Source organism: Medicago truncatula, chromosome 3 (genome assembly GCF_003473485.1).
Source record: "Medicago truncatula cultivar Jemalong A17 chromosome 3, MtrunA17r5.0-ANR, whole genome shotgun sequence".
Classification (NCBI taxonomy): Eukaryota; Viridiplantae; Streptophyta; class Magnoliopsida; order Fabales; family Fabaceae; genus Medicago; species Medicago truncatula.
The window spans coordinates 41,118,348-41,144,863 of NC_053044.1; the positions used below are offsets into that span (position 1 = coordinate 41,118,348).

General features: G+C 35.1%; 1 protein-coding gene across 4 annotated transcripts; it reads right to left on the reverse strand.

The window, feature by feature from the left end:
* Window positions 1-2,666: 2,666 nt before the first annotated feature.
* Window positions 2,667-24,820, reverse strand: LOC11437356 (mediator of RNA polymerase II transcription subunit 13). 4 transcript variants are annotated; one of them, XM_024779519.2, is made up of 23 exons: window positions 24,667-24,820; window positions 24,477-24,541; window positions 23,002-23,075; window positions 22,780-22,919; window positions 22,556-22,642; window positions 22,244-22,331; window positions 22,086-22,166; window positions 19,062-19,139; window positions 18,900-18,976; window positions 18,369-18,447; window positions 17,948-18,262; window positions 16,483-16,542; window positions 15,598-15,838; window positions 13,601-13,873; window positions 11,142-12,530; window positions 9,232-9,475; window positions 9,049-9,157; window positions 8,732-8,819; window positions 8,516-8,594; window positions 7,774-8,069; window positions 6,516-7,584; window positions 4,676-5,047; window positions 2,667-3,662 (listed from the first exon to the last, which is right to left on the reverse strand). In XM_024779519.2, exons 2-23 carry the CDS (start codon window positions 24,498-24,500, stop codon window positions 3,094-3,096), a joined length of 5,832 nt encoding a protein of 1,943 aa, XP_024635287.1. In that variant the 5' UTR covers window positions 24,501-24,541; window positions 24,667-24,820; the 3' UTR covers window positions 2,667-3,093. The 4 variants fall into 4 exon arrangements, with proteins under 4 accessions (XP_024635287.1, XP_024635288.1, XP_024635286.1 ...); XM_024779520.2 differs by having other exon boundaries at window positions 17,948-18,259; window positions 24,477-24,816; XM_024779518.2 differs by having other exon boundaries at window positions 24,477-24,816.
* Between the last annotated feature and the right edge of the window lie 1,696 nt (window positions 24,821-26,516).

The window sequence follows — 26,516 nt, forward strand, 5'->3', positions numbered from 1 at the left end:
AAGATTTATATTTAGATTTCGTCAACAACAAAAAAATGTATGTAGGCCAACAATTCATAATACAAACAAGTTGAATATTAAGTGTCACATGATATGAGTTTTCTTGTTTCAACCATGTGAATATTAACATCTTAGGCCATGCCACAACTTCAACTCTATGTTTCAAAGACGCTCATAAAATATACCACATTTTTCTTTCCACCCACATTACTAACAGTCCTTTTAATGCTAATTTAGAATATCATTGGATGTTTTAGTGGCCAAGTAATTGCAGCTTGTAATTTCTTGAGAAGGAAGATTAATGATCTTGTTTATGCGTTGTTTTATGAAGCCTACTTTACACATGTATCAATTCACATAACTCTATAATGTCACTTCTTTTTTTAATAAAACTCAATAATGTCACTTTGTTACGCTAGTTCCTAATGCTAAGATGCGATTGGTTTGTCTGCGTAATAATATTTTACACTGTCGGTTTATACAACTTAAATTCATTTTATATTGCATTATACCTTGTAAATATTATCTCACCTATGATGATTTTTGTAGGGAAGTTTCTATCTATTGATGAAGCAGCAACGCAGAGGGACCATGGTTCAACATTTCTAACTAAAGATGGTTCAGGTGAAACTTCATAGTTTGCTGCAGAGAACACAACTGTTACACCTTGTTGGATTGCATGAAATGAACCAATACTTGAACCATCTTTCAACAAAGGCACAACAAGTACAATTATATAACTGGCACATATATGATCCATAAATCAAAGAAACTTGTGTTTTTCACTATTTACCCTATCTAGGTGATTCACACTCAAAATTATCTGCTGAATTTAATGGTCCATGTTCTTGTTCTAGACCTTCTGGCTTCTAGATAGTAACAAGCATCGAATTAACTTGTTGCATGCTTTCTTAGGGCTGAATCTCTCCTTTCCAAGTTGATGGAATAGGACTGATGTTAGTATCTTCCTCGAAACTCTCATATTTCAGCCATACTCTAGTGCTTTAGAAGCATAAGTTTTCTTATAATTACTAGTACGTAGCTAGTAAGTGTGGCTGCTTGTGTTGAATTGAGCATTGCTAAAAACCATGAGAAACTTTTTTTTTTTTTGAGGGACATGAGAAACTATACTTATAGATATATAAATTAAACTTTCTGGCTTCTGCATCCTTTTCAGTGAAATGTAGTTGGTGTAACAAACAATAGATAATTGAGTTTATGTCTGCAAAGTCTTTTAAAAAAAAAAAAAAAGAGTTTTTGCCTGCAAAGAAAGCTTATGCAGAAATTAAAATAAGCAAGGAGTGGAATTATAAAATAAAAGTGACCAAAATAGACCCGAAATATTGTGAAGAAAACAACTACTAATTAAGTGAGATTATTGAGCGAAATAAAGAGAACATTTGAGATTACTGTTGAGAAATCGGAATTTATTGAACGAAATAAATAGAACATAAAAGAAATTGACTCCAGAAAAGAAGAAAATAAACAGCCATTTTCCTTGGAAAATAACTTTGTATAATTGATGACGGATTGTTTGAGAAAGTTTCAAGATAAGGTTTTGAGTGATATTGTTGAATGATCTAGTATTTCATATTTTGAACTAAAATGTTTCACAAAATAACTTCTTAAAATTTCTATATTTTTTAATACCAAGAGATATTTTTTAAATTGTAAAAAATCTCAATTAAGGGAAATGTTAACTTGTGCCCTTGGGGCATAAGTTAAGAAGGAAAATGTGAAGGTTTTTTTTGGAACTTTTGTATTCAATATCTTAAAAGTTGTAAAAGTTATACTTTCGATATAAAATTTATTTTTAATTTCCATTTTAACCTTTTAACTTGTGCCCTTAGGGCATATGTTAACATAACCCCTCAATTAAATATCACAAATTTTGTTGTCCACTTAAAAACTTCGACAATCGTAATTGAATACTACAAGACTCATTTATATTTTATACAAATTTGAATTGAATGCAACATTTATTTATTATCATAAAATATTTATATTTTATACAAATTTGAATTGAATGCAACATTTATTTATTATCATAAAATAGGAAAAACGCAATAAATCTTAAAGCCTATGGTGAAAGTTGAAACAAAGGCTCTTTCTTTCTAAAATGAGGTCCTTTAAATAGGGAAAAATACATATACCTCCCTTGACGTGTCATTAAAAGACACTCGCATCCCCTCTAATTTTAAACAAAACTAGAGACTAGAGAGGCTTTCAAGCGAATTTTATAAAAAAAAAAATGGTAATATGCCACCCAGTAGCTACCTTAGTCATTTGCTCGAGTCACTTTCCTAGACAAAATTATATAAAGCCAAGTCTCATGTTGGAGAGTGGGAAAACTGAAAGCTAGCTCGGATCAAATATCTACTATATGAAGGCAAAGATGAACTTGTGCCTTGCGTAAAGAAAATAAAAATAGGTTAGCCATGAACCCATTACAGTCTTAATACGACCCCTCATGCAGGGATTTCCATTAATCATTACCATGTTGATTTCAATCCTGCGAAATTTATTTTCTTTTTGCATCAGGACTCATCAAAGAAATTGGACCGAGAAATAATACCTAAGAACCACAACAAGAGTACTATTGTTGTTCGGGTTCAATTCGATCAGATTGCACAGCAGAGCATGATGAATATTTCAAAGACACGGGCTGCCAAAAAATGGGTGATCGTTTCATATTTTTAACGTTCAGCACAAAGACTTAACCATGGCCAGAAAACCAAAATTGAGCACAAAGATAAGTTAATGGCGGCACATTATTGCCTTATAAAATATATAATTACAAGGAAAATGAAATTACGGATGCCCTAGTGCTATAGAAAATATGGTATTATTCTATTGTACAATCAACAGCTTCTATCAATTATGCTAATCTGAGTCAAAGTCGGCTGTTCTAGAACGCTCATGTACACTCTCAACTATAACTTAATCTATTTCTTCCATCAACACATCAGCATGCTTTACATTTAATTTACAAAAGTCACAGCGGATCAAGTATGATACAGTCTACTCAGCTCAGTCTATTAGCTGTCTTTCCACTCAAACCAATGGGTAAAGGTCATTGTATATAAATTAAAGTCAAGATTTGTCTGACTGCTTGGAAAGCTCTTTGTCGGCAAAGTGAAGAAGTCGTCTTAGTCTCAGAACCATGTCACAATGGAAAGGAAGTGCTGTTCGTCGTTCTAGGTATGTGGGGCTGACTGTCATCCATGACAAGGCATGAAGCTCTGCGGCAAGGGACTCCAGAACCAAGTGTGTCTCAGTTTCAAAATCTTTAGCTTCCCAGTTCAAAGATCTACCACCTTGCTTGTTAATTCCACGAACATTCTTCTCTTGTGGGATACTAGAACCACCATAATAATCAATGAGGCTCACTGAAAGTACTGAAGGCCATTCTTCTTTCAGGTTGCTTCTATAGTCCTTCCTCATTGAAGCAACTGTTTTTGAAACCACAAATCCTGTGGAGAGCGGAAGAGCAGAACCCTTGCTGTGAAGCAAATGAGCTAGAGGTGGAGACTCGGCAGTGAGGCATGTGGGGAGTTGAAGTGCTGTTGGAGGAAGGAACCGCATGCTGGGAGAAGGAATTAGGATATATGCAGAAGATGCAGAACCAAGAGACTTCACTGGAGTGAAACCTTCTACATAACCTACAATAGAAACCCCACAGCCACTTTCAGTTCCTCCCAAACATTTTTTCTATAAATACTTCAGTATTTACTTCATAATGAGTATTCAAGTATGACTTACTATCACAAAAATTCTAAAATTTGTATTTTGGTTATTTTGGAAATACCAAATTCTATTCTCTTCTGCTATTATGTGTACACTTCAAACTTTTTTCCAAAATCCCCAAGTCTATCATTAGCATAATGCAATTCCATTATGGTTCAGGCCCTGAAGGATGCTTTTCTTAGTCGACTCTATCATATACTTCAATATTTTAGCTTTTTAACTAATGGATTTAGTGCTATACAGATCAAATGATGCAATTGTAAAATGCCAAAATTAGGCTTATGAAGAAACGATTAAGATATAGATCCATTTTAACATTTCCAACATTTCCAGTAAGAATTTTATTTCTCTTTCTTTATCTTTAACAACAGACCATTGTACATCTAATCAACTCTTATTTAGGCTTCTACTAGCCTTCTTCTCACATGGCCAAACTATCTTAAGCACAACTTTACCATATTTTCCTAAATAGTCGCTATTCCTATTTTTTTCCCAACCACACTCATTTCTAATTTTGGCTGTTCTCCAGTTCACTCACAGTATATTGTAACACTCTTGTCGAGATCCCAAATAAACTGAAGATATAGCCTAAGTAGTCCTTTTAAGAGTAAAACAATTCTGACTTTTGGAGTTGAATTAGGCATAGTCAAAATTCTAAGATAGTATCAAAGTCTATCTTATATCAGTTAATTAGGTCCCAGTTATTTGTCCACGTACTAGATGTCCAACCTTCGGTATGAGGTGAGTTGAGATCTACATCAACCAGAGACATGACAAAAGTAGTCCCTACAAGACATCGACGATCCTCACCCCTTGAACTTGTTTTTAGATTGAGTTAGGAGTAGTTCAAAATTCTAAAAACTCTCAATTTGTGAATGTAATTTAATGAAATGAGGGGAAAAAAATTATGATAGTAATGATCACTCACCAGGAGATGATGAATCAGCTGGGAGAACTGGTTGTAGCGTATGGTCCATTGAAACTGCAACAAAACTAATGCTTTGTGCCCAATGAAGTAAACCCCTTGAATTGTCAACCGTGGAATGTCCACCCATCATCTGTTTTCTTCCAGCAGATTGCCCTAAATTACCTTTTATAAAACCAGTTGGTTTGGGATGAGGGCTGTACAAAGGACTAGGGGAGGAAGGAAGAGTTCTTTCTGGAATCAAACTCATATCTGGTTGTTGCAAAGAAGAACCATTACTAGTTGAGGACACCCCATCAGACAGAGACTTGCGGAGTTGCAGGGGCCATCTCTTCATCTCAGATCCACCAACTGAATAAATAGCTTTCTGCCACTCTGTTTGATATATTAAGGCAGACATAAGAAGCGAATATAATCCAATCAGCTACATTAGCATCCACTGACTATCATATGAATAATAAGAAAAATATGAATTTACAACTGAATGCAAGTATATATGAATAACTTGAAGGTTGGAACAGATTGAACATGGTCAAAAAGAAGACATCTAAATACGCTGGAACAATAACTGTCATCATTACCAATATCAAGCAATTGGTCTCAATTTGATTGATTAGACAGTGAATTGTCTAGACATATGTATTAAAAATTAAAATAAGTTATATAAATGCAAAACTCTATTAAAAACCACAGGTTTAAAAAACGATTTTTAACATAAAACATCAGAGAAGATGTAATTTGTACTTCACTTTCCCCGTTCTCAGGCTCAACTACTTATTTAAACATTACATGCTACAATGAAAAAAATATTACATAATCGAAAGTGAGTCCCCTCTAATCCAAAATCAATAGTTTGAATGTACCAAAGTTAATGAAGCCAGCTAATTTCATTATTACAATTGAAAGAATAAGAACTGGTGTAAGATTGTTATTTTAAACTGAAAGGAGAGCCCAAGCTCTTGCAAGGGAAAACCAGAGTCTCAGCTTCTCAAAGAAATAATTTGTCTAAAAACAACCCAATGACTAACATCCTCTCAAGCTACTAATCGCCTCCCTATAATAAAGCAGCTTGGTCTAATTGACATGCAAATTCACCAGCCTAACTAATTCTCTTCCCCTGCACATTTTGTGCGATTAACGAGTATAGACCTTCCAGGTCGTACACTCTTTGGGATTCCATTCCAATAACTGGTCCGTTCTCTGCTCATCCTCACTGCTATACATCAGGTCCATAATCTAGTGCTGCAACATCTGAATTCTGAACTTATCAGGACCTACACCAAGACCAACCCTTAAATCAAACTAGTTTAAAATTTTAGGACAATTATTGAGGACCATGAGAGCTTTGTAATGATCTTCGCTTGCCAGAGTTTTGTTTATGATGTCTGAGGTATAATCCACACACACCCCTCGCTCTCTCTCTCTCTCTCTCTCTCTCTCTCTCTCTCTCTCTCTCTCTCTCACACACACACGCACGCAAACTAGTAAGGCAAGGATTGGTCAGCCAATTCGCGGCGTACATGTGAGATAATACTCAAGTCTAAAACATTGTGTGACTACAGCCCACTCACTTGAGGATGGTAGAAGTGTTCTTAAATTAACTTTTACTCAAGGTCAAGTAAAAGAATGTCCTCCATATCTCCGTACAGTTCAAATGTATGCATGCAATCTCTCTCTCTCTCACACACACAAAAACTAGTCAGCAAGGCTTGATTGGCCAATTCGCGGAAGAAGTGCTTTTAAATTAACTTTTACACAAGATCATCTAGAAGAATGCCCCCATGTCCCAAACCCATGTATGTATATCAAAAATACAGCAGAGATGCAGAGACAGAATTCTTACCAAGGTACTCAAGCTCATAGAAACCTCCAATGCGTGCTATCACAAAATCTCGAGGCTTTGCAAGGCCGGGATCACAAGATTGAAGTATCAGACAACCTTGCTGGAGAACTTGAACAAAAAGGCACTGCAGACCTTTTGTATCCTGCCTACTGCTTATTCCACCAAAGGGGAAAATATTAGAGTCAAGCAACTCTCCCCTTGAATCTGTCCAGATGCATACAAGCCAACGCCAGTCCTCTGTCCATCCATAGCAACAATGTAAGCTTGGATGAGTCTTTTGGTCAGACCCAGATCCATCAATGCTTGAAGCAGAATCCACACTCCCAGATGTACTTGTACTCTGCACATGGTTACCACTACTGTCATCTGCCAATGCCTTGGAAGCTTCTGAACCGGGGCTACCTACAACTGAAATACCATGTTCTGGAGAACCTGGTTCAGCAAGAATAAAAAGAGGTTCAAACATGTAGCGAATTTCATCATGAAGAAAAATATCCCCGGTTCTACTTGGATCGCAGTTCAGAACCCCAGACCTCGTCGGTTGCCAAGAATTATCCCAATTACCAGGTCTCAAGCTAGTATCAATGTCACCATCTCTTGGAAGAGAATGTCCTGCCATCCGAGGACCACCGCAGTCTTTCCACATCCCAGAGATGGGAGAGGGCATTTGTGGCAAAACAGACTGAGATCTACTAGAAAATGCCAATTGAGCGGAATCACTGGAGATGCCACGTGAAATGCGACGAGCCTTGCTGTACACAGTAAAGGCAGTCTCTTTTAAAATGACAAGCTCACTCACTGATGGACTTGTGACTCTAAAAATGGCATCGACTGTAACTATTTGCAAGACCAATTTAGGAATACTAAACCCAGAAAGCACAGGGATATTAGATGCTGAAGCTTCATCAACAGTTGCCAAACCACTCAATGCCTTTACAACCTGACTATGCAAGTTAGATCTCCTCTCTCTATCTGACTGTTGGATAACCGATCCAATGGCAACAGATGATTCAATAATAGTTTGCAAAATTGCAGAAGGATCAGGAAACGGGCACACCACATAGATTACCTAAATGCAAGGAAATTAAAAAGGATGAGATCAAAAATCTCTAAGCATGTAGATCTGCCAAAAAAATATAGTGAGAAATATACAATTTTCTTATATAAACAGACCGTTTGTTATCATGATGTTAATCCATTAGTTAAAAATACACTAGCCATTAATCTACAGGATCAAATCAATAAACAAGTCACTTACCAAACATGAACTGTTACTTCCTTCGGTAGGGTTTGCAGAAAAACAAGAGCTCAGGTTTAAAGCTCTCAGCGCCTTCGAAAGAGACTTGAGATAACTAGTCAGGTCCCAACCATTCGATAAGGATAAAAAATAATCACTTACGGAACCAACAAGAGATGCATTGCTGCTCTCAATTTTCATTGATTGAGGACAATCAAGTAAAACAAAACCACAAGATGACAGCTTCGCAGACTCCGTCTCCATCTGATTCCCCAAGACCAGAGGTGAATGAGTACCTAGCTTGCACATCTCGTAGACTGAAGAGTAAAAGAAAAACAAGATTGACAGAACAACTCAGTGCAAAAAAGCAGAGTAAATGAACAAAAATAGTTGGAACTTAAATCAACAATACTGCATAAAATTAAGCATGCTGCTGGCAACACAGCTATCATTACTCTTAATTGGTGTGACACGTAGGAAAGTCCAGCAACATAACCCGCTCTAAGAACTTTGAGATTTAAAAAGAAACTAAATTAAAAGAAATAGTTTTTTCTTTCCCAAGATAAAAGATCCTACTATGGTTTCTCCACATTTTCTTTCGTCCTTTTTACTGTCTATAATACATCCATTTTAAATAAATGGACATGTATACCAAATTTGCTATAAGCCAGAATGTAACGATAATAGATTTCAAATATGCAACCACAGAAACGTCATCAAACAGACCTTATAGAGCAATTGAAGCATAATTACCATTACTCACCTGTTCCTAGTTGTTGAAAAAAATCAGCAGCAGCAGAAGTAAGGGGATCGATATCAGGACATACAACGTGATATGCAATCTGTAACCACCAATAATTACAATTACATAAATGAAAGCAAGTTGTTAAAATCATTTTCCAGCAGGTAATCAAGTCGGATTATATGGTCGAAACAGAGTTTAACTAGCAACACTGTCAACTGGTTATTATAAACGTACAGGTTTCTGCAGAGCATAAGGTTCTAGAGGAGCCTTTTCCCAATGCTGCATACAGTTTGCCGATGCCTTGAGCCAATCATCCTGATACCTATTGCATATGTTCCATTGGCATGAGTGGTTAAGGCAAAACTTCACAAGAAATGGCATCTCTGATCAAATTTAATAGATGATGATGATGATGATGATATGTCAGTAAGCAAGGGATCAATCAACCGAATTTTTTGCACTCAAATACTATCAAAAGCCTTGTATTGTAAGTAATTATGTATTCAAACATGTTTGTCTTTAAACATGAAAATGACTGCAAGTGCACATACCCCACAAGTATAGAAGGAAATGGAACAGCGATGAGGGTAGGTTTTAGACGGGAACACGGCTGCTGCTCTGATTCTGAATTGCACATATCTTGACCAGTCAGGCTTGAAACTGCAGTAACATTCAAATTTTATCAGTAAAACGAAAATAAGGCTTCCATCACTAATATATAAGCAAACTTATACCTTTAAAACTGGATGATCCACAAACGGATGATTGTGATGGACTCAATGGTTCTGAAGAATCCCTACATTCACTAATGCTGGATTCAGCAGAAACTCCATCAACCATGCTTCCAGGATCAACTAATTGGCTGCGTCCTTTGCACCAATCAGTCACAGATAAGGGCCCCTCCAAATTCGTGAATGCCGACTTTAAAGCTGTTTTTATGTCAGATTGCAACAAACTGATCACAGTAGATGCATGAACCTGAAAATTCAGAATACTGCCAAGATAAGTATAAATTGAAACATAAACCAATCATCAACTCCACCATCGGTGCTGTCATGAACAAACCATCCTAACAGCTTAAGCTTTTAGATGAAGACATGCAAATGGATTTATATTATATTTCTAACACCCCCTCGTATAAAAGCTCTATGCGCTTGGAGCATGAGCAACACACAGGCCCGCCTACATTGTCCTGAAGACACATGAATGGTTTACATAATATTTCTAAGTTCTAACATGTTCAAGATATCATATGATTGAAATTGATAACCCAAAAAGACTACCAAAAGTAACAAAAGACGCAAAGGGCTGCGACAGAGTTCCACACAAAAGCCTTTCCCCGGGGATCAATAATTACATAGCCAGACTCAAAGGTTTTGTTACATATTCAACAGCAAACATAAAATTTCATCAAACCCTCATGACATGGATAGAGATGAGTTTCTTCTTCGCTAAACAACTCAGAAATACATGAATATTGAAAAGATTACACAAAAGTGTCAATGCAAGTATGAAACAGAAAAGAGTTAGAGAAGATATCCTAAATATGAAACAGGAACAGTATGTTATATGAAGGTAATATAACACGAAAATATAAACACATCCTACTCATGTTGTGAATCATACACCAATAAAAACAGCAATGAATAAAGAGAAGGGTTAAATATGTTTTTGGTCCCTAAAAATAACAACTTATCGTTTTAATCTCCAGATAATTTTCTTCCACTTTTAGTCCCCCAAAAGTTTTCTATCACCACTTTTGGTCCCTCATTTTAAGTCAACTCATGTGCAGACTGCATATTTTTGAATGAAATTTTGCAGGAATGTATAGTATATTATAAGAATCTCTCCTAGAGAAAATTAGAATTTTTTAACAAAACATGAATTAAATATGAATTTTTATGTTTTTGGAGCTTAAAAATTCATATTTAATTTATATTTTGTTAAAAAAATCTAATTTTTGCTAGGACATATTCTTATAATATTCTATACATTCCTGCAAAATTTATACATTAAAGTCGAAGGAAAATTTTAGGGGGACTAAACATATTTAACCTTAAAGAAAATTCATGCAATATATCTTGAGATACACAAATTTACTTTTACTAGGTGTCGAATCATATACATGCAACATTTATTACTTAATTCAGTGTATGTATTTAGTTTATATTCATAACCAATAAATGACATAAGCATATCCCTGTTAGAGTGATGGTAATAAATAACAATTTTCCATCCTTAAGAATGCTATGGAAGTCGACGACGAATAGCATCATATCATAGAACCAACATTTTTACAACAATTTAACACCAGTGAATGCATATATCCACAACAAATAAAAGATTCCAAACCCACAGCTCTTCACACCTGAATATTTCTACAAACCACGACAAATATAACTTCAAGACATACAGTCTATTTTATCATTAAGAAATGCTATTTGTATAACCATTTTGGGACAACTTTTGTGACAACTCTTTCTCGCATACTCTCATCATTGTGTTCTTACTCTCCCTATCTCTATTGTTTTTGTCCCAAAAGAAGAGGGGGAAAAAAAGTTGTCCCAAAAGTTGTCACAAAATGGTTGTATTACTTTTAGCAGAAGGAACATCTAAGAAAAATATATATACAACAAAAGCTTACATCAGAAGAAAGTGGATCCACTAACTCCAAGCCAGCAATGTCCAGGGAATGAGAAGAGGCAAGAGTTCCCCCACAACCAGCATGGACCATTGAAGGCCCACAACAAAACCCACGCCTCCACTGTTCTTGCAACGCAAGCAAACCATAAGGACCATCACCACAATCCGCATCCAAGGCCAGATCAACAAAGGAAGTAGCCTGTTGGACAAGCAATGCAATCCCATCAAGAAGCTCCTGAAGTGGTTTTCTTTGAGCATAAGAAAGGATTCCTTCTTCATTGAATGAATTATGGGAAAAGGAAGGACCAACTTCCATGTTTGGTGAATTGGAAGGTTTTACAACTTTTGAAGTTCCTACAGAGCGCCAAACACCAACAGGTGCATTGAGGTGTCCATCAAGCATTCCTCCATCAAAATCACCTGCAATCCTGACCGGTATATTCTCTTTCTTTTTCACCTCGTACTTGCCAGATATGTTGTCTGTGGTGGTACTTGGATCAGTTGGAAGCTGATTAGAAAATGTAACCCCAGTGGACCTATTCAAACCAACAGGAACGAGGTTGTTACCAGAAGATAAGAGTGTGTGTCGTAACCTACACATGGAAGCTTGCAACATAGCACAGGTAACATCAGTTGCTAATAAAGTTTTTGCAGATAGAGGAGTGAAACGCTCTGCGTCCTTTGGGTCTTCAGTCATCTTCCTTAAAACGGACTTGACAGAGACATTAGAACCAACGCTAGAGAATGGAGGTTGCACTATCCCCTCAGATTTAGCAATGTTGTTAGCAATACAAGTGACTGGTTTTTTCTCATTCATGTCTTTCCTACTCTCCACAAAAGTATAATAATTTTTTGAGTGGAGAGTCATACTTGTATCATGTTTTCCAGAACATGTTTTTGTATTGATGACCATTCCATTCTTCCCCTCTGATCCTTCGATATACGGAGAAGAGGGTGGCTCTGCACCATACAAGTAATTGTTTGAACAAGAATTTGAACTCTCGGCCTTTTGAAACTTTGGAAAATATGGGCTTCTGAATAATGTTGTGGATAACCCACTAGTAGGGGCCTCAACAGCTCCAAATTCAGGAGCGAATGTGATCATTGCTTCAGCTTTCATTATATGATCAAACTCCCCTGTATACAACATTTGAGTTTGATTAGTTTGACCCGTTGACATGGAGTTATTCAAGTTATCTTGATCTTTGTTAAGACATTCCTCCATGACTGCCGGAGAAGTTGGATTAAAGCTCTCAAAGGAAGAAAACCCAATAGGCAAAATCATTTGATCTGAAACATCCATCACATCGGCACCAACTGGACTGCTGTTAACATCACCACAATCAGGGGCATACACCATAAGTGCCTGAGATTCAGCAGTTCCTGGGGGCTTTGCCAGAAAATTGATTGTATGATTAGACACCAGTATATTAGAAACCAAGAAGCAGAAAGAAATAATTACAATATTATAATTATGGAAAGAAGCTTATAAATCTAAGTACAGTTCATCACTACATATGTACACTTAAATCAGAAAGGAATGTGAGGCATAAGAAATGAAGAGCACGCCTTCCACTCCCCCTCCTAAATAAATCATTAAGGCTTTCTTTGGGAGTTTGGAGGGGAAGGAAAGGAAAGGCTTTGAGGGGTGCAAAATATGAGGAAAAATAGAGAAATCTTTCAAAAAATTTAAAAGAGTGGTTTTTTAGAGAATGATAATTTAATGCATATGATTACTTTATTTTTAATTTTAAAAATATTATAACAACATAGATTAAATTTGAAAAATTCTTATTAACCCTCCAAAACCCTCCAATACAATTTTTTAGTTCCTCAAAATGAGGAGGGTTTTGTATCATGAAGAAAAGTTAACCCCCCAAAGCCCTCCTCTCCCATTTTCCTTTATTTCTTCCACTTGCTCGTTCCTTTTTTCCCAAGCCTTCCCCTCCAAACTCGCAAACAAAGCCTAAAAGAGAGAACAAACTAAACAACCTAATTGGTACAATAAGGAGCTTCAAGCCCTCTTCATATTCAAAACAGGAGGCTCCCAGTGCAGTATAGAAAACAACCAAAAAAGAAAATAGTAAAATATGTATGTATAATGTTTTTTGTTCACAAGAAAAGCAAAATTGTATTGATTAAATTTATGAATTCCTAAAATAGAAAAATGCCTAACTATACTTCAAAATTATATTTTATTATGAAAAGAAACTGAACAAGGTTAAAAGTTAAATTATAAACGTTTCTTCTGCTCGAGGGAAACAGTGTGCTGACAGATGTTAAAATGTAACTACAAGTCTATAAATAGTCAAACTATGGACAATTTAATAGTCCTAATGTGTCGCACAACAGTTTAAACCGGGAAGCATAACTTAATAGCTCTTACTTTATTATAGAGAGAAAAAAATGGAAATCAAAAGAAGGAATCCTCTAAATATGGTGCTGTAAATATTCAGATACCTCTCCAAAAGGCAATTCATCACCAACGAAGAAGTCATCAAAACCACGACCAAACTCTTTTAAAAGAGCTTCCATATTCAATTCCATGCCTCTATTCTCCTCATCATTATCATCCCAGTCCCAGTAAGACCCAGTTGGCTCATTCCCTACTCTTGTAATGGCTGAATTGTTAACTTCCATGGAACCAAAATCAGACATGTACGCATCTTGCCCAGGAATATTTGTAGTCGTACTTAATGACTGTACCAATCCTGTTCGAGAACGCTTGGAGCCCTGCACAGCAATAACAGTTATGTTGATGCCCAATTGTACAAAAGTTAAGATTGGCCAAATAGGAAAGTTTAAAAAGATTTGCTAATCTAAAAAAAAATAACTATGATGTCAAATAATCATCTTTTCAAAACAAAAAAAAAAAAAACTAATAATCAATTTTTCTCAATGAGTCCGGATCCGTTGACACCATATGTCAAAGATAAATTTGACACCAAATCTCGTCCATTCAAATGTTTGATCCACAAGTCCGCATTTACTCATTCAACCATTGATTTTGTTCCATTTTAGGAAAATTATATCATTTATTTGCTTAAATCTTGATTTGAGATTCTTTCCAAAAACGCATTCACTAGTCTCTCTATGTTCACTGATCGCTTCTTCTCCAAATTGCTAGAGAATTTTTAATTTAAACCACAATACATTACTCAAATATCTATTTGTGCGTTATCAGATTTTGATAGATAGGAAAGCAATATGAAAACATGTGTCGCTGTCAATATGATGGGTTTAATTCATATATATATATATATATATATATATATATATATATATATATATATATATATATATGTGTGTGTGTGTGTGTGTGTGCATTACCAGATTGATAGAAAAAATGTTAATAGTTTTACCAACAAAACAAAGGAACAATTATTCCATAAACGTGCTGTGAGTTCAGAGAACGTGCTATGGTGTTTGGTTACCATTAACATATCTAAAAGAAGTGGTAAAATGTGAATTCAAAGAATCACATGATTCTGCACCCTGTTGCCTTTTCTTCACAGATATTGATCACAACGACTCAAATAATTGTGATATAAATTAATAAAAAAAATATATATCTCTATCAATCTGTAGAGGAAGCGATAGAGATTAGTATGTTTCTGGAAAGAATAAAAAATCAGGAATTAAGCTAATAAATGAGATACTTTTCCTAAAATGGAACAAAATTAATGTTAAATGAATAAATAAATAAATAAATAAAGGCCTTTGGATCAAATAATTGAACGGATGAGATTTAGTGTCAAAGTTAACTCTGACACTTGGTGTCAAGGATCCTGGCTCTTTCTCAATTTACTTCATAAACACAGTAAGTTAGCCATCTTCATGTGAATACAACAAAATAAGTGACTAACTTGTGAAGTATTTCCTTCAAAAAACTTACGAAGTAGCAAGCATGTAAGCTACTATGTTGTAGGGATAAACTATAAGTACATGCATACCAATTCCAGAACTTATGGAGACCACGTATGAGTAACAGATGCATTCAAACATTAAACTTGAAAAAAATGCATCACCATTATTACGCCTCCTTTTAATCCAAGAATAAAAACCATCACGGACAACAGAGGGAAATTTTTGGGGACTAGCTTTAGCAGTTTTGAAATTAGTAGTTTAGTAGAGGGGAATGTTTATGGCAATGTGAAGTGTAAGCTGTTATCTTGTTCATTCGACCGAAGGGCAACATTTTTAGTATGCTCATGAAAGCCAGAAGATTAGGCAAATGGCTTCTATTTGGAGTAAAACAAGGATGGTTTTCTCAAGGGGTCCCTAGCAGATATGCAAAGTGATTTGGTTGACTTTGTTTTCTTGCTTTAATTTACCTTCTCTACTTTTTAGATAATCGATTATCCTCCAAGTTCTTTGTAATTTTGTTTTACTCATCTTGATAAACTTTCTTGGTAAAATAATCTAAAGTACCTTTTCAGAAATAGATAAAGACATACCGATTTGGCATCACTTCCCAACCGATCAGCGGATGATATCATAGACTGTCTACACGCTAAAGAATCAGCATCTGCCTCTAGTTCACTTGGTCCTGTAGTCTTGTAATCACTATCACTAGAGCTGGCACTTAAGCTACTGATACTGCTACTGTTGCTATTGCTACTACTATCATAACTATTTTGAGTTCGGGATCCATTGTATTCAGCCCAAGGATCTTCAGTAGATTCCACATTACCCGCACTACATAATGTAGAACATTTAAGATTCAAGATATGAAAATTTAGGCTTTAACCAAAACCAGAGCAAAACTGAGCATATTTATGTGTTCAAAAAATTAACCAAAAAAACATTATAGGGATAATGTTTGCTTAAGAAATATATATATATATATATATATATGTGTGTGTGTGTGTGTGTGTGTGTGTGTATGTGAGAGAGAGAGAGAGAGATTCATCAATAAACCCATTACTACATACATACATGTCAATTCAACGATATTTTTTAACAAAGGGAAATGTTAACCGGTGCCCCTGGGAAAAGGAAATATTTTCTTGAAAATTGTGTATTCTATTTTTTAAAAGTTGAAATATTGCTCTTGTCAATGTAAATTTATTTCTACTTTTAGTAGCTTAACCGGTGCCCCCGGGGCACCAGTTAACAAGACCCTTTAAGAAAATAGAAAGAAGAAAAAAACTGAGAATAAGATATCCACAAACAGAAAATTCAATAGAAAGAAACGGGAGGAAAAAATGCAACAAGGCTTCCTATTTTCTCTCTATGCCAGAAACAGAAACTCACATGAAACAGCCATGAGCAGAAAACATAAATACTAACCTCAATAATCAAAGAATGCAAGGAAAAAATAGAGATAGAGAACAACAAACCAGTGAATAAAGGATGAGGAACCAGCCAGGGATGGACCCATCCAATTCTGCAGCCAAAATCTGTATGTTCACATTAAAGAGAAAGAATTAGAGCTCCTTTAGGATTGGAGTGCATGGTTTATATAACGGGACATTCACATTGCACATGTAGGTATGTAACAAATATGTCCAATCTAATGAAAAAATTAAAGTTGTTGCAGCTCAAGTAGCATCAATAACTGTAGCTGAAGATAGAAGTGGCACAAATTAAGAGTAAGCATTCGCATCCCAGAAGAGTAAAAACTAAAGGGAGTAAAGATGCCTGTACTGCATGTGAAAGAGAGGCAGCCTTTGGAAACCATAAAATTCTTCAAAACAGAGATGATAGCAGCTTATGAACTTAAAGCCTAGCTATTGGACTTCGGGTTCTGGTCAGTAGATGATGAGTTCTCCAGCTAACGATTGGATCGTTTGCTACAAAACTTCTTACCATCCCACTCGGACAGTTTTTAATCTCTTTATCGCTCTAAATTTCTTTCTCTCTTAATCCTTTTCTCATATTCTTTTCTTTTTCTCTTTCCTCCCACTCTCATTTCTACTTGTTGCGAGGATCCAAGTCCCTCCAACTAGGGGTCACAGAAAATAAGATCAGCATCATATGGAGTATAAGTATAACTATTAGATAAGCACTAGTTAAGCATGTAATTAGTTTAGAACTAGTTAAGCCAGCTGTAATGTATACAGCTGTCATGTAACTGACCTGTCTCAGTTAAAGATAGGTTAATCTGCTATTGCAGGTATTCACCAGCTTCATATATATAGCTGTTTTGTAACAGAATTATTCATTCAATTAAGAAAAGAGATTTGTGATAAAAGTTTGTTAGAAAATTCTCTATGAATTTTCTCTTAAGTTTTACATTAGGATGGGTTCTGAGCAGCTGCAACCAGAACTGTAATAATGGTTGCATGGCTATAATTTAAATGGCCACCAAGCACTATTGCAAAACTCTGCCACAATGGGGAAATGCTATATCATATGCATTTGGGAGCAATGAAGTTGTGCTCTACTAACTGCACCACCATTAGCTACTCTTGGTGATCCATGATTCTCTATGGTGCATTTTGATTGGAGCTTTTTTAAGATTTACTTGCTAAGGAGCTAATTCAAATAAGACTAGATCACTGGATTCTATTTGCAGTAACATTGACTTTTCAAGGAGGTTTCCCAAGTAGATATGGAAAGGTATTGAGCAACTTTCCTCTGGTGATTTTTCTCATTTTCTTTGTTGCTTTGTTTTTCCATTTCCTTGCGCACAGCCCCATATTCTCTAATTCCTATGTTATTTTTGAGTCTTAATGACTATTAAAAAACATTACATTGCACAAAAAAAGAACCAGACAGGAAACAAGCTTGACCAGATTGTCTTAAAAGCCACCTAGAACTCTTATTGAAGAAAGGGAAAATTAAGATGTGGAAAAAAAATACCTTCTCAAAGATGACCTAGCTAACGACGTTTGAAAAACGGGTACAAGCACTGCCTCAGCTGGATAGAGAAATGTTTTCTCATTATCTGATAAATGATCTGGTGATCCCTTGCCATCATTGTGTCCCGTGACAGGAGATTTGAGTAAATTCCTAATATTTTTGTTTGACTGCAATGCCTTGTCAGTTTCAGATCTAGGGAAGCCAAGGCTTACTTCAACAAAACAATTCTGCCCCCTCAGCTGGCAACCAACACCCTGGGAAACATGATACGGGAGACCTATAATTCCATTTGACACCCTAAATTTGGCAGAACTGCTACACAATAAAAATTATAAAAAAAAAATTAAAAAAAAAATGGAATTCAGTCAGTGGTGATATCTTCATACATCAGTTATACACATAAAGGGTTATAAAAAAGGACCTGAAATAACTTTGCTTGACAAGATCACTTGATGAACAACCAGTCAGGTTGCCACGTATTCCATGAGGAGAAACAATCACTGCCACATAATAATGTAAAATAATTTAAAATATGCTGCCAGGAAAAGCCATCTGGAGAACTAAAATGAACTTGGTAACCCTATGGACATTGGTAAGTACGAAGAGACATGCATTAACATATGAATCATGATAAAACACTTAAAGACAGAATATCAATGACAGATATATTGATAATAACTCAACAAAAAGGTGGGTAGAGAAAGAAAAGATTAGCCCATCCCTCTGAACATCTGAAAGAAACCAGCAATTCCATGAACACAAAAAAAAAAAAAAAAACATCGAAAAAGCAAAATGATGTTCAAAGGAAAATGGTCCCGTCCCCATAAGCCAATCCTTGAAAATACAACCATTGCTCATATCATTGCATACCAAACAAAAGCAGGCATAACACAAATGTTTAATGCAATCCTAAGAGAGCAACCAAAAACTCATGGACAAAAATCCTGCCAACCTGGAAGCGTATATGTTGTCTCCATAGAATGTTTCAATAATTTTTCTAGATCACCGCTTGAAAGCATCCGGATATTCCTGACAAAAAGGAGGGAAAACAATAGGTAAATAATTTAATGCAAACTAAACTATAAGCCATCTAAAAATTCTACCAGCATCATACTTTGAGGATACTATGACATGTATAAGGATTGCCTCCTCTGTTGCAGCAAAAACAAACTCAAATGCAGGGTGTCCTCTCCTGTAAATATCAAAAATAGGCAATAGCAGGGTCACAGTCAAAAAGCAGTACAGAGGCAACACAACACAATGCAGACAATGGTCCAGTCAATCAGCTCTGGTGGGATTTGGATTTCGCAATTTTGTTCGAGTTCAATGCAAACAGCCTAAATCTATAAAAAATCTACAGCCTCATGGGAAATAAGCCTGTTATGGTAAAGTTTACAGTTGTGAAACTTGTTCCAACATAAATTTTGTTCCGCGAGTTACTTAGGTATAGATAGTTACAGCGACTCGCACTATACAGTTGAACCATGCTACTATTAAACTGAAGGCTTCAAGCAGCTTATTTGAAACAGAAGGATAAGACAAAAATAACAAACGCATGCATCCAAACCTATTACGTGTACTCCAAAATTAAAGCCATGTGCATATCATGTGCGTACAAGTTGGATACATGTGAGTACACACTAGGGATATAATAATAATAATAATAATAATAATAATAATAAATAATAAATAATAATAATAATAATAATAATAATAATAATAATAATAATCTATACACATCCAAACCTATTATGTGTACTCCAAAATTAAAGTCGTGTGCACATATCATGTACGTACAAGTTGGATACATGTGAGTACACACTAGGGATATATAATCATAATAATAATAATAATCTATTCTATAATATATATATATATATATATATATATATATATATATATATGTATATGTATATTACTCTTAAACAATATTAATAATATATTCTATAATAAAAAAAAAAAATATATATATATATACTGAAAATAGGCTTAAAATACCTATTTTACTCTTCAATTAAACTATTTTATTTACTATTTTATCCTTTGATAATATTATTATAAATTTTCATTAAAATAAATAAATCCCATTATCAATATTATATATGAAGGGGATGGAGATTTTGGGCTGAATTTTTTATAATTTCAATTATACCCTTAAACAAATTTTCCTATATTAATGTTATATTGTTGGTGGTATTAAAAAAGATAAGGATTTATATTATATTTGTTAAATTATTGTTGTTATTGAAAAAGATAAACATGATTTTTTGGGTTTGTTACAATTTGAAAGTCACAAATATTTGTACTTATAATTTTAATCAAAGTCAAATTTCATATAAAATACCGTTTATAATTTACACGCGTTGGCACAATAAAAAGAGCAGAAAGACGGGCATTATAATAGGCACTCAGTTTGCGTACACGCGGATGTTTGCGTGTGTACCAACCCGTATCCATATTAATAAAAAATGAGGTATTCTTCATTCCTTTTGTTGAGAATGTTAAAACTATTATTTTCTTGCTATGTAAATATTCTTTCATGATTTTTCGCTGCGAAAATACCATTTTTCCTGATCTTAAGTATGATTTGTAATGCAGTAAAATAGGAAAGGATTCTAGAGAGTAGAGAGAGGGGGGGGAGGGGAGGGCAAGAGAAATCAGGGGAACTTTGTTAGTTCATTATATCGTTTTTAGGACGTAGGATTTTAAAATTACACTGCAGGAACAAATTGGAGCAACGATTTGAAAAACAACTTCAACAGAGTCATTCAATTTTCGTTGTACCTATGAACCCATCTATTGCATCAGGGGAACTGTAGCCAGCCTTGTAAATATGGGATTTGGAAAATACTTGTAGCCAAAGATCATTTTTATGTGGTTACACATGACCCTATTAATGATTGTTTAGAGTCGGGATCCATTGACACCAGGTGTCAAAGTTTATATTGACACCAAATAATAGCTGTTGATTTTTTTTAATCTGATGCCTCAGATTCATTCACTTAAAAAGTCACGTGACTGTCATGGAGCTTCTATTCGCCTTGTTGAAAATGTCATGACCTAACTTCACTCTATTTCAATACCGTCGTATTTTACTCATGACCGCACAACCCTAGAGAGAGAGAGAGAGAGAGAGCGAATAGAATATGAACAAATTCGCCGACCTTAGGTCGGTGGAGGCCGGAGAAGTCTGCCCCGGGCGAACTGGGTGACAAAAGAGAGGGGTGTGCCATTGGCGGTGGTTGAACGTGAAGACGGCAAATTCTTCCTAAAAAAATATATATGACAGTGGCACAGTGAGCTGATGACAGTAGCACGGTGGTTGTACTCGTAGATCTGGTTCCTTTGCATTCTACCTTCTTTTTTTTACGGTGATTCCTCGAAACGGTTCCAGCTTTTCTATTCTGAGGTTGTTTGACAAACTTCGGAGACAGAGCATTGAAATTTTTCTTTATCACTGTTTGTTTTACACACAAATAGTGTAATTAAGATTTAAATAGTAGAGTACATGCATGAAGCATCAACGTCGAGCTTCTTTTTACATGGATGAAGCATCAACGTCGAGGTTCTTTTTAGAATAACTTAGAAGGAAAAAACGATGAGTAAAATCCAGAAGAAGACACCACGTGACTTTTTAAGTGAGTGAATATGAGACGTTAGATTAAGAGAAATCAACAGCTATTATTTGGTGTCAATATAAACATTAACACCTGGTGTCAATGCATCCTGACTCAACTACTTATTATAAAATAACTTATTACATTTTTAACGGGAACACATCATTTGTTGCTCTTTAACAAGTTAATATTTTTTTTATTCAGATCATTGCTGGCTGCCCACAATGTTCCCCACTGACAACGTGAGAATAATCTCCGCTTGCCCGGGGACAAAGTAAAGGCTAGCTAACACTTTTTTTTTCTGTACTGTTGATTGCAATCAGATTTCGTTATTATTAGCTTTCGTAGTTCCCTTAGATAGTCGGTAACTGATTTGATTCCAAAATTATAGGATAATGTTTCCTTTTCAGATTATATTTCACTTGTTATATGTGTGTGTGTACATAACCCTGTAAATATTAGTGAAATATTTAGATTTAATTTAGCCAAAAGTGTTAAATCTAAGTACAGTAAAAATATACCTGAGCAGTTCTTCACTTTGAAATTGATGGACCTTCAAGAATACATCTCCAAATCTCATGTAATAAAGCCCAAGCAGTGCTCTGCCAAATTCAACAAGATAAATGGCAAGATATGACCAAATTTAACATCACTTTGAAGAATTGAGGGGGAGAAAAACCTTTCAATGCAATTCCTTAAAGCCTGAGAGAGAGCGGCTGCAACTTCTTCTGAATCCCCAGGAGCGAGCCAGAGCCCAGACGCGACAGCTTCATCCAAAAAACTTTCCCGTGTAAGAGTGTTTTCAAAAAACACAGAAGTATAAAAGCTACAAAGCCACTATCTTTGACGAAAGAAATGTATACTGTAACATCCCGGTATCTATAAATGGGATTGTTATATTATTAAATATTTGTTGTATATTGTTTGAACTTTATTATTTAACGGGGTATTACATATATGCCCAATACAACAGTTCTGTTAAGTGTGATACCTCGTAATCCAGTTAAAGCTGGCTGAGCAGTTTCAGAAACTGTTAAATGACGCCCCGGAAGAAAAAGCCACAGCTTAATCTTTTCATCTGCATGTTAAGTACAGAAAGCAGAAATTTAGGTAGCAAGAAAATGGATGACCATTTCCGTTCTTTCCTTTTGCTAAAAAGACAATAAAACTGTAAATAATCACAGATGACAAAACCAATAAGTCAGCAATCTCTACCAGGATTATGCAAACCCTGAGATGGATCCCACGGTCCAACAAAAGAATTGGTCCATGCGCTGAGAAATCCTTCCTTCTGCAGTTGCAAATGTGATGAAAGCACCACTAACATTGCAGCATCCTTCTGGTCCGCTTTTACACTGTTTGAACAGAAGATGGCCCATAAATAATATTAAAATAGTGAAGCAGAAAGAAGGAGAGAAATAGAAAATATATTCCAACCTTTTGTCAGGTAGAGGGTTCAGATCAGGTTCGTGAGGGAGAAACTGAAACCATGATATCTGATGCAGACTACCCTGTACAAATTTCAAACAATATACACATAGTTATATAAATATAAACAATATACACATAGTTATATAAATATAAAGACAACCAAATAAATTGTGAACAAAAATGGAGGAGCATGGAATATACATTAATTTATGGTAAAAGCTAACTAAACAGCAGCATTGAGATTTAACCTTTTGCACTCATTTCTAAAAATGATATTATTCTTGGAGAAGGAGATTTGACCTTGAGATCTTTCATTAGACTAACAGACAATTTTTCTTCTATTTTATATATCCTAGTGCTGTCAATCGCAGAACGATGAAATAGCGGTTTGTTCAAACTCTGTTATGCTATACCACTATTTGATAGTGCTTTTTACTAAATCGCATATCGGGTAACAATAGTAGATTGTTAAAATTCCGCTGCGCTATAGTGTCACAATTAAATCGCATATAGCGTAACAATTGTAGTTTGTTAAAATTCCACTACGCAATAGATCCACTATTTGAGAACAATATTATGAAACCAGGTGGGCCAAGACGAAGGTTGATATCGATCCACAACATTAATTGACATGATCGAGCAAGTAAACAATATTTTTGTCATCATCCTAGCATTAATACGAGCCGATACTTTATTGTTCTACTAATGTATTTACTATTTATTTTAAAAAAATAAAAAATAACAGTCGGATAGGACACGTGTCGCCTCCTAGTAATTTGGTCACCCGCCGAACACCTTTCTTGCCATATCCGTGTTATTTATTACACACGGCTTTTCATTGCCACTAATACCGATCAAAAAGAAAAGGAAACATCTTATACATAAGACGAGTTCTTGATCAGGCAATTCACATACCAGCTAGGGTGATATAGCTAACTCGCAGTTTCATTAACATAATCCAACAGGACCAATACCAAACGTGATTATGAAGGCGACAGAAAGTCACAATCATCAGTGTTCCAGCCCATGGCAACCAAATATCGAATGACGTAGTTACTTAGCGAATACGTAATCTCTAGTAAACCCTAACAACGCTTGATCGGGGAAAAAAATCATAATTCCAGTATATGATGAAATAGAAAGAAAAAAGCAAGTAACATAATCAAATAAGTTTTTCATTTGTATAAAACATATATCTACAAGAAAAATTTAAACATTCACAAACCAAATCTAACTAAAACAACACAAACACCTTGTGTGAAAATAAACATGAGATAATTTACAAAGTTTTCGGTTCATAAACAAATTAACCGACTTAATCATCATGAGATTAACTACAGCTGAAAAAATGAAAGCATGTTTTGTGATATACTAACTAGGTTAAAACGAAATTGAACCCTAAACTATCATATTCCAGCTAAACACGCAAAATAATGAGAATTGGTGAAGAAGAGTATTGAGATTAAGAAGAAATAACGTACGATTTTGAAAACGTTGGTCCACATAGCTGATGAACGGTTCCGGTGAATTGAATAGGGTTTTGGATCTGCGTTAGGGTTGGGTGAGACTTATGAAGCGTAAACGTGCTTCTGCTCTAGAAAAGCGAAACGGAAAATGCGAATTCGGAATCTGATTCAGAAAATGTAACACTGAGTTTGATTTGATACTTACTTCGCTTACCGTTTAAACTGAAAAGCGATTACGAAAATCGCTTCATTCAGCATTCCCGCAAAGATCACTCGAGTGTAGGGTTTTTTTTTTGTTTTCTCGATAGAGTTGAAATTTGTGACCGCGCTTAACTTAGTTCCAGTATTCATGACAGAGTTAAGAGTTGTTGGTGTTTATATATAGCATTGAATTAGACTCAAGGTATTTTTTGGACAATGTTACTTTTTATCGGTGTCAAAAAAAAAAAATACTAGTATTTGTATATCGTGTATTTATTCATAATTGTTGTTGACACATTGTATAAAGTTGTGTCACACGAATAATTTACTGAAATGTTCATCGGCAGTTAAGTGTCGAATTATGGAACCGATTGCAGTTAATTATCATTTTTAACCGTACGATAATATGTTAATTGTTATGTTAATATTTTTTCTTGTTAAAACTTGAACCTTTAACAATTTAACTTTTTTAATCTTTTAGCTCAAACCAGTTTAACTAGTCAACGATCTTTTGTTTAATTGGTGCGTAAAATCTTTTAACTTTTAGTGTTTTTTCAAAAATAAAACAAAGATAAACTAACTAAAATGACGCAGCAATTGATTGTCGGGTCAAGAGCTTTATAGTTTGAGTGATGATTTGTGTCACTTACAAATAAGAAAGAAAATTGATGTAGCGTGTGTGTTTTTTTTTTGTATGGTGAGTGTTTTGTTACAACGATTGTTTTTTTTTAGGATTGCAACGATTCGTTAAATAATAAATTATAAATAACTTTATAAAAGGAAGAAGTCATTGAGGATTCATGTAAAAGAGATAACCACAATCTCATTGAGTATCAATAAAAAAATAACAACGACGACTAAAATATGGTTAAGTGGCTCGTTGACTCAATAAAAGATGGTGGGAACATACCAAAACACCCTTGAGGCTTTCAAACAAACGTGAAATTGCAAAAATACCCTTTAAATCTTTCATCTTCCTATTATCCTCCCTCTCCCTTATTCCCCCGTCATCCACCACCACTTAAATCAAACTCAAATCTCTGCTCCTCTTCTCAAAGTCACAGACACATATCTCAAGTTAATGATTCTCCTTTCTTCCTCCTTTGAAGCCTTCTTCCTTCCTCCTTTAAAGCTTTGTTATTCTCCTCATCTTCCACCATCCATTTTGGCACCTCCAACATTTTACCATCAAAGGGTCGTCGTCCCCCCTTCCACCACCAGTTTCGACGCCTCAAACATAATAGTCCTCGGAACCCAGTTAAGAAGAAGCTTGCAGAATCTGGACCCACCATCGATTCTTAACCTCATCGCAGCTTAACACCACCGTGTCGGTGACTAAGTTTCGATTTCCTACCAATTTAGAACTCACCCCATAATTTCCTCACTCATTTCAATTTTATGTTCTTTAAACAAACTATTTGCTTCTTCTTGCCTTGGATTGGGAAAAAATGTAAATTGAAACCGAAAATGGATAACAAGATATATATATATATATATATATATATAGAGAGAGAGAGAGAGAGAGAGAGAGTTCAATTAAATTCATGCAATTGGTGTTTTGATTTTGAGATGATGAAGGCATGGTTGGAAAATTTCAACCACCGTGCTATATGAGTGTTTTTTAGATGATTTTGACAATTAGTTTCTTGTTAGTGGATTTGTAACAAAAAAATTGGATAGTGTTTTTGGTAATTGGCTTGGTGTTGTATGAATCAATATATATGTCCCTTCTTACGTTCTCACACACGATCTCATATATGACTGTTCATCTTATAAAAAATGCATACAATTGTTGACTTTATTGGCAACGTTGTAGGGTTTACGATATTTTTTTTTCTTCCTATAAATATGTTG

What these genes read in the sequence shown, in the direction of transcription:
- LOC11437356 (XM_024779519.2), bottom strand. Translation starts at nt 24,500, where the DNA reads ATGTGGACCAACGTTTTCAAAATC. An exon ending in GTCAAGCAAAGTTATTTCAG is followed by an intron (nt 18,263 to 18,368) that starts GTCCTTTTTTAT and finishes TTTATTGTGTAG; the next exon opens with CAGTTCTGCCAAATTTAGGG. An exon ending in TGGGAAGTGATGCCAAATCG is followed by an intron (nt 13,874 to 15,597) that starts GTATGTCTTTAT and finishes ATTGCTGTGCAG; the next exon opens with GGCTCCAAGCGTTCTCGAAC.